General features: G+C 39.5%; 1 protein-coding gene across 1 annotated transcript; it reads right to left on the reverse strand.

Moving 5' to 3' along the window:
- Window positions 1-679: 679 nt before the first annotated feature.
- On the reverse strand, window positions 680-8,103 carry SPMIP4 (sperm microtubule inner protein 4). Its single transcript, XM_058800196.1, is given in 8 exon segments — window positions 680-867; window positions 1,018-1,069; window positions 1,505-1,521; window positions 3,699-3,794; window positions 3,797-3,818; window positions 6,281-6,288; window positions 6,398-6,582; window positions 8,096-8,103. Coding segments are annotated over 8 exon segments (576 nt in total).
- Between the last annotated feature and the right edge of the window lie 529 nt (window positions 8,104-8,632).

An 8,632-nucleotide genomic window follows, 5' to 3' on the forward strand; every position in this document is an offset into this window, starting at 1 on the left:
TCTGTGCACAGAGACACCATGGCTCATAAGAATCATGTTTGTCCCCATGTGTGTGTGTGCAGCAGTGCTGTCTTTGTTGGCATTTGACCCTCTGCAGAGTAGCAGAGGATCCTTTTCAGGTGGAAGTTTGCTGTTTGGGAGGGCCTGCAAAGGGCCTTACTGGGGCAGTGACGCTGGTCCCCAGCTGTTGTTGGCAACTGTGTCATGGCTCCTTTCAAAAATGGAAGCAGCCTCTATTCTGATCCTCCTCTTTCAGCCTCTTCTGATCCTCAGCTATTCCTGAAGCTCCATGCTGTGAACATTAAAAATCATCTTGTCATACCCACCCTAAGTTTATTCCCAGTCCGACTGTAATGCTCATTTATTAATCCATTTGGCCTTTAATGAACCAACTCTTTCCAAACTAGTGTTTTTCCCACTAATGTGTTTCTCTAGAGTAGTCATATTTTCATGGCCTCTAGCTCAAGCTTTTCTAGTGTTCTAAAATGGTCTGCACATGTCCTGGGCTACTCTAATTGCTCTTCTCTTTACTGTTTGAATTTATTATGGTTCCCTGGGAAAGGCCAGACAATTTGTATTGAAGTTCTTTTTATTTGTTACTCCATTTTTAAAAAAATTTGTCAATTAAAGAAATAAAAAAATTATTGAAACCATAGTTCTTGTGTCTTTTTCAGTAGTGTTATCTGTGAGGATTTTCTCTCTCTCCTTTTACAGAATCATGTACATGTTTTTGTGCTGCTGTCATAGAGAGGGAATGCTGCAGCTCCATCAGCCCTGTCTGGAGCTGGGGAACTTCACAGCTGGGGATCCATTCAGGCAGTGTTATCTCTCTTGGCCCATCCTCTGGTCTCCATGCAGGCAGACATGCTTCTTGATGGCAAAGTCTGTGCAACAAAATTCCACTTTCTTCATGCTTTACAGCCAGTGGCAAGCTTGGCTTACTTAGGCTAACTGGGTTTTTCAATATTGTATGTTGATCCAAATATCTGGGCTTGAAGTCTTCATAGGAAAGTGAACATGCAGATTTTGGAAGGGCTTCAAATTTGGGCCTTCCTGAAAGCTGCCACCTCTACAATGCCTCTTTTTGCAACATCAGTGATTTTCAGAAGGTGGTTTATTGTGGGGCTTGAATCAAGATAAGGAACTTTCTGGTAGCATCTCTGAGACAGAGTGTCCTGCTCTTGGCTGACATCCCATTTCTGGTCTGTGCTTTCTGTCACTTTGCACTGCTGACCTAGGCTGGCTGCTCTTTTTATTTCACTCAGCTTTGTGCCTTAGTAGCTGGTGACAACAGTGGGAATGCTGAGTACAGGTGAAGGCTTCTGAAGGAGTATTGTTTTGCAGAATTGATTAATGGGGATGTTCACCTTGAAGTAAGCATGCAGTTCACCCCTCAGGAGGTGTCACTTGTGACAGACCAGCAGAAGTGTTTCTGTATGAAGAACGTAGCAGGATTTATACTGCCATCTATGTCTCTTAGCAGGGACTGCTTATTTTAGCAGACCATTGACCCTGACTGCCCTGAAAAGGCACAGTTAGAGGTCACTCAGTAAAGAGAAACAGCCCAGACCTTCACTACTGCTCTGTCTTATAGGGAGCTCAGAGTCACTCTTTATGCTTTGGAGAACTAAATATTCTTTTCCACCCTGGTGCATAAGATATAAATGGGTATAAATGTCTTGTGCTTTTTTCTTTCTTCTATAAGCATCTGTCTTCTCAAATGAGTGATCGTGTAAATGGTGACTTGAATTAGTGTGTTTTTAAGTTCTTTTAGGAGCAGCTGCAGGTGGTTTTTAGGATGCTCACTTGCATGTGACTTTTTAGCTTTCTCAACCACAATTTGATCCACTGCTCACATACTGTTAACCTTTATCAATCCTTTACATTGTTGAGGCTTTAGATGCTGGTGCAGAGCCAAAGGAACTGTTCAAACATAAAGTACATTTGAGTCCCATGGCCAAAGAATGAACTTCAGCAGTTACTGTGCTGAACAATGTCAGTGTTTGATATTCAACATATGTATGCTTTAGGTAGATGAGTGTTGTTCAGGTAAATCACCATGGCCCAGGATAGGCCTCTGCCAATCACACTTTGGAAGCCAGAGGGCAATAAAACTGCTCAGTTTTGAATTATGTAAGGTGCTGGTCTGGATTTTCATTTCCAGAGACAAACTGTTGAAAGTGTTCTTTGAAGTCATAAAGCAAGCCATTTTTTTTTCCTTCATCACACTGAAAAAAAAGTTAGACATCTTTTCCATTTCAGGTACAGAGATTCAATTATCAGAAATTTGTAAATGCATCCGAAAATGTAAAATGTAAATCAGAAGGGATTTCCTTACTTGGATTTGTTTTAATCCAATAGAAGAAAAGCAGGACAATCTGGGAACTTCTTATCCAGGGCCATTTGGGACTATAACTAAGAAAATGACAGCATCTTACTTAGTTGCCCTGCTTTATGTAAGTCCATGCAGTTTGAATCTGGAAGTGTGTTCTGGTGTAGTTCACCCTAGGACAAGGTGCTATAAAGCCAGCAGAGCAGGAATGTGCTCCTTCTGTTTTACCTGCAGAATTGCTTAGTCAGTTACAATTGCTTAGAGCTGCAATCAATCAGAACTGTGTCTATAAAGCCATCACAAGTAATGAGGCGTTAGCAAAACAACTCTCAACTTGATTTGCTCTGCTTATATACCACATTATGCCCTGCTTGCATGAGTAACATTTAATGCAGATAATATCTTTTCACTTTTATACAGGTCACAGAGAATATAAAAAGTGTTGAAGACAACAAACACAGTTTTTCAATACTGTTTTATACATCCTTAAGAGTAAATCTTGGCATTAAAATAGAATTTGCCAGTGTTATTGATGCACCCTGGAGGAAGAAAGGCAAATCACTCATGGGAATGGAATCATAGAAACTCTGCCAAACTTGAACTGGTATGGTTAGTAAGGAAGCAATAGTCTGCAATGGTAATAAGTCACTTATCAAACACATAATGCAATAAGGATAGTAAATTGGTGAGTTCAGTCAGGCTGTCCTGATTGTCCCCATTCACATGACAGCTGCCAGCTCATTTTATGGACACTGTTACACATACTGCTCAAGGCTAAAGGTCTTTTGAATTTCTGTTGTGTGTTGGTGCCGACTTAAAAGAGTAAGATAAAAAGTAAGCAGATAATCACAGTAACTTCCCCTTCTGCAAACCCCAAAGAAGCCATTAATCCATTCTGTCAGCCTGCTGTGTCAGGACTGATTTAGTATTCTGAACTTTTGCCTCTGCTTTGGAGTGAGCTTTGCCCTGTGCTTAAGTATTGTCAAAGAGAAGGCTTAGTTCTGTCAGCTGATTCTGATAATACTCCTGCCAGTATTACTTGTGGTGGAAGTGTGAGATTCTTAGCAAATTCAGTATTTATTAGTTCTCCACCTAGTTGTTCAGCCAATCTGCAAACTGCTTTTATATAAGGAAATATATTGGAACTCTTCCTAAACAGAGACATGTTTTATTGTCACACATTTTTATGGGTTAGGAAAATAAGGACTAATGCACAATCCCCCTGAAAAGCCTCAGATAATTTACAGTTTATGTGTCCTTTGTTACTAAATGACAAAAAATCAGTGTCTTTGAGTAATTTAGGGCCTAAAAATTTGTGGTCTCACATTGCTATCCCAACTAAATTAATTTAATAAAAATTGCTTACCTGTGAAGACCTGACTGTATGTTGTGATCTTCAGAGCCCTTTCAGTGTTTTGTAGCATATTGGTTGTAATTGGAGAAAAGTTATATTTGAGCTCTTTAAAATGGGGTTAGGGGCCACTATCTTTGGATAATGTTTAGATTTGGATAATATATTTGACCATTTTCTTCTTCAAACTTGGAAAGCCAAAGGATAAGAAGAAACAGCTAAGGTGCAAAATAAATATGTGTGCTGTATGGGGAAGACTATTTTAAAGACTTGAAATAAGCTGTGGTAACCCTCCTCTCCCTCAGTTATTTGTTTAGCAAATGCTAATAAAATTTAAATCTGGTGGGAGGAAAATATATTTGCTGCAGTATTAGTACTCAACTGGAAGTTTCAACAGGTATGTACTTGTGCTGAACTTGGGTCAAATAACTTGGAATCCAAGTTCTCATGGTAGTCACATATGGTAGGCAGGGAAAGCTTTGTAAGCTTTTTTTGTCGTAGTCACAGTTATAAACTGCCTTAAAATGAACTGCCTGTTGTTTCCATTGCCACATCTGTAAACAGTGTGTGCATGGAGCAGAATGACAGATGGATCTGCATTTTTAGCTGTAGATGAATGCTCACTATAAAGACAGCTGTGATGGTGGGAGAGGTGCTTTCTGTGAGCTGCTGCTAATGTCTCTTTTGCCTTTGGAAACTGGGCTGATGGATGTGCAAACAGAGCTCACTCTTTTGGTACAAAATCAGCAAGATTAGACCAGATAAGCTATTTTATCAGCATCAGTTAACCCAATGATGTGTGATGAAGTCTTAGTGGAAGTACTCTACATGATCATCTGCAGCACTAGATCTGGAAATCTAATTGTCTCAGGCGAAGAGGTGGTGACAGGCAGCTGAGAGCTCGATCTTATACCAGAAAAAAGCTGCCTTTGCAGAAGGCCACCTTGCCATTGCCAACTGCAGGATCTCTGGGTTGATTCACACACCAGCAGGGAAGGTTCTTATTTCATTTTCTGTGCATGATTTTACAAACAGGAACAGCAGACTCTAAAACTTATTGAATTGTGATGCTCATTCTGAATTCCTAATGTCACCATCAGGAATAACTAAGTTTTTCTAGATGTCTTTTAAAAATGAAACTGCAATGGAATTAGTTCCAACCCTGTTTCTGTCACTGTTTTTTCTTTCTCCAGTCCTTCTGCCTCTTGTTCCCTTATTTACCTCACAGTGATGCTGCCAGCATTAATTACATAATAGATATTATGAGTTTAAAGGAGAGATGTGGAAAAGACCCAAAGCTTTTAAGCACAATCAACTGTTCGTAAAAGTCACCAGGCTGTTGTCTGGGTTATCTGTATTTAACCAGGGATTTCTCCTTCGGCCATGAGAACTGGAGTGTCCCAGTCTCTGAGAAAGTCAAAACATAGGGAGGGAACAGCAAATGAAATTAAACTATTTCCCTAGTGCCCATGGTAACTGTCCCCTTAGCTGATAATTCTGAACCTGTTAAACGTTGCTGGAAATAGATTTTGGTCTCTGATGATCCTCCTGTTGTGCAAAAATAGGCTTTGTAAATCCACCTCCACACGATTAGTGTTTCTTAAATTGACCAGTGATCAGTGAAAACTGACTAAAAATTACTACTACTAGCATTACATATTCTATGGCAGGATTTTGGTTTTGGATGGACAAATACTTCACTAAAAATCACTCATATACCTAATTATATAAATAACAGTACAGCATTGTACTGACTGGGAATGGCAGCTAATTAATGCAAATTGACCTCCCACTTAACATTATCAGCTTTTACTTTCCTGAAAAGCTTCTTATCCACGCCAGCATGTGCTTTTTGTGTTTCAAACCGTTGCTGTCAAACCTTTCCTGACAAGCACTGCCATGGCACACAGAGGTGCTGGCTTTTTCCTGTCCCAAATTCCCCCTAACCCTGTGCAGTCAGTAGCTGCCAAGTGCTCCTCATCAGTTCACAAAGATGATCTTTGAAGTCTTCTGAAACATAGTACCTGTCAGTTAAGAACAATAATTTCATGCCCTTTTCCTCTAATATTTGATGTAAAACACTCTCAGGGTAAGATGCTGCTGGGGTTAAAAACAAGCACCTCATGATGACTTTCATAGTGTTCTGCAAATGGTGAATGTCCAGGGTTTCGTCTCAGGCTTCATAAGGGATAGGAAGAATTGTTTTTTCTCTCTGGATCTTGTTCTACTCTTTGTGTAGTGATAAAATGTTTTAAATCATTCAGCTCTTGTTCCATGGGTATTTCTGTTGACCCCAATGCAGGTGGCAGGCATGACTTTGGCTCAAAAAATGCTACTTTTGTGTCCCACTGATGATTTTTTTCTTTCATTTTTCTTTCCCTGTTTTGAACTGTGGAGAGTTAGTTGTCTGGCAGAAGATATCAGACACACGAAGAGATCCATCAGCTTTTGTGCGGAATGGGAGCTGTGCTAATAGCTCTCTTGGCTTCTGTGGCTACAAGGGGCCACAAATTGCTTTTATTCTCAGTGCTGAGACATCCTCCATTGAGACTGCAACTATCAGCACATACAGCTTTATTTTAGGCCAAACTGCTTACCTTGACCACTGGTGTAGTCAGATTCTGTTAAACTTCAGCAGAAATGAGTCCCAGCTGCCATAGTGGTTTTAGGTAAGTTTCAAGAATAAAGGGTAAACCAGTGGAGTTCTCTCTTGCCTCTGGTCTTCCTCAGAACAACCAGGTCAAAAGTCTTGCTAGAGATACTGGGATAGAAAGATTGATGACTGCTTGAATTGACCCCAGTGTCTCAACCCTCAAGTGATCTGAAGTTTGGGAACATGGTGCACCTAGAAATGTGTGTAGGGTAGGGGTAAGAGGGGGAAAATGGCAGGCACAATGATCTTGGGTTAGTTTAAGTTGTCAGGAAGAAGGACAGAAAGAAAGAAAATTTCCTTATATCACATTTCACTGAGCTTTGGATTAAATATAACACTTTGCAAAAACGGGGAGAGATGTGAGAATCAAAAAGGTGATATCTTAGTTTTTTAATCCCCTTTTTCTCGCACCCTGCAAGCAAGAATTCCCAATGATGCTGCCCTTGCAGCTTTTTTACATGATCAATCATACTGATTCTCATTTACTTTTATGTGGCTTAAGGGAATTTAAGATTCTTGCACAGCTCCAATTAATAGTAACTGAGTTTGTGCTTGTGTAATCAAAACTTGCCTCTAAGATGACATTTATTTCTGTGAGGAAGGAGGATAAAGCTAAGCTGGAGATTTTATGGGATACTGAGAACTGGCATTTCATGGAGCGCCCATGTTCCTGTGGCTGTTCTTTTCAGCTATAAATTTTTAATGATAGAAATTTAAGACTTAATAAAATCAGGAGTATCATGAAATCTGAGGAAAACTAATGTGGCAGTTTATTCCAGTAAGAAAGAGCAGGCTGTTAAATGAATCCCTGTTTGGATTCATTTAACTTTAGCACCACTGCATACAGCAGCTTGCTGAGAGCAAACACCTCCCCCCAGCTGCTGTGTAAAGCAAAGTCATGGTCTTGTACAGGAGCCAGATTAATTCAGTTTCTGGAACTGTGTGTCATGACATAACGAGGTCTCACCAAGCTGGACTTTTCTGAGGCTTCTCTCTCATAAATCTGCTTTATGAGAGAGAAGTTGTGCTTTGTAGGTGCTCTTAGACACTTCAACTCACATCAGGTAAAGAAGCCATGAACAACACAGCCAAGAAAACCCAGTTAACCCATAGGCAAGTCAGTGAGATCACTATTTGTTAGGAGAGTGTGTGTGCTAAGTAAACAGTGCTAATCTTCTAAACCTAATCTTTGCATGCTTTGTTCAATAGAGAGATTTTTGTGCTTTATAGTGTTGCTGCTGCTTATTGCCAAGGAACATGCACTGTGCAATTATGACTGAGAACAACAACTTGCCCTTTTATTTCATTAAGGAAAGGTAAGATACAGGTAAAATGTACCTAGGCAAAGTGTCTGGTGGTTTGGGAAGCCTGTGTAAGGGAAGAATTATCTGAAGTGACCCACTGTCATTTGCATCTCCCACCCTTTATCTGAATCGGTGCAGTCAATATACGTCAGGGACAAATCAATGTGTAAGCAGTGCAGGCAGTGTTCTTACTCACACTATTCATTACATGAGGAATGTTTTGTGTTGCCGGGTGCCAAAGACTGAAAAGACATCAGGAACATGTAATGTGTGGAATGTCTTTTTAAAACAGAGTGAAGGAATAAAAAATCTATCTCCTTAGACTTTTGTGTAATAAGCTCTATATTAGTTAACAATGGTATGTGCTATTAGTACAAAAATAATTTTTAAAAAATTCCTTTTATCATTAATGCAAAACAAAAATCATACCCTGTTTATACTTGCAGAGAAATTACCTCTTCATACTATGCTAATACATTATTTATATTTTACCTTGGAGACTTATTTATTTCAAGGCAAGCAAAGAAACCCACTAACTTTAAAGGGCAAGAATTTAATCACTAAGCCTAGCTAAGAGTCTCTTGACAATTTTACCAAGTCAGAAAACATCTAAGGTTGAAAAAGTAATTATTTGCTTAATGGTTCTTTTTGGTATAATAAAAAATAAAACAAATGCCTGAAGTACTACTGGGCTAATCTAAGTAGTTCACCTAGAGCTCCAAAATTTTGTGTATTTCATAAGAAAGGCTTATCTTCCAGGCCTTGCTTCAAAGGGTATTTATTGTAAATGGGTAGGAGATGTTGTCAGATGAGAGCCCTTTTTAAAGCTTTATTATTTGTATATTGTCACACAATGTTTTTTCAAAAGCTGTGTACCAAAACCTGCATATTGCTAAAACCCCTTCTTTTCCTCAATGAGAAGAGTGATGTCCCAGATTAATTTCCAAGCAGGAGGTGATGGTAACTTCAAGGCTCCTCCCCTTCCTCATCTT

The sequence above is a fragment of the Ammospiza caudacuta genome, chromosome 1, assembly GCF_027887145.1.
Source record: "Ammospiza caudacuta isolate bAmmCau1 chromosome 1, bAmmCau1.pri, whole genome shotgun sequence".
Taxonomy (NCBI): domain Eukaryota; kingdom Metazoa; phylum Chordata; class Aves; order Passeriformes; family Passerellidae; genus Ammospiza; species Ammospiza caudacuta.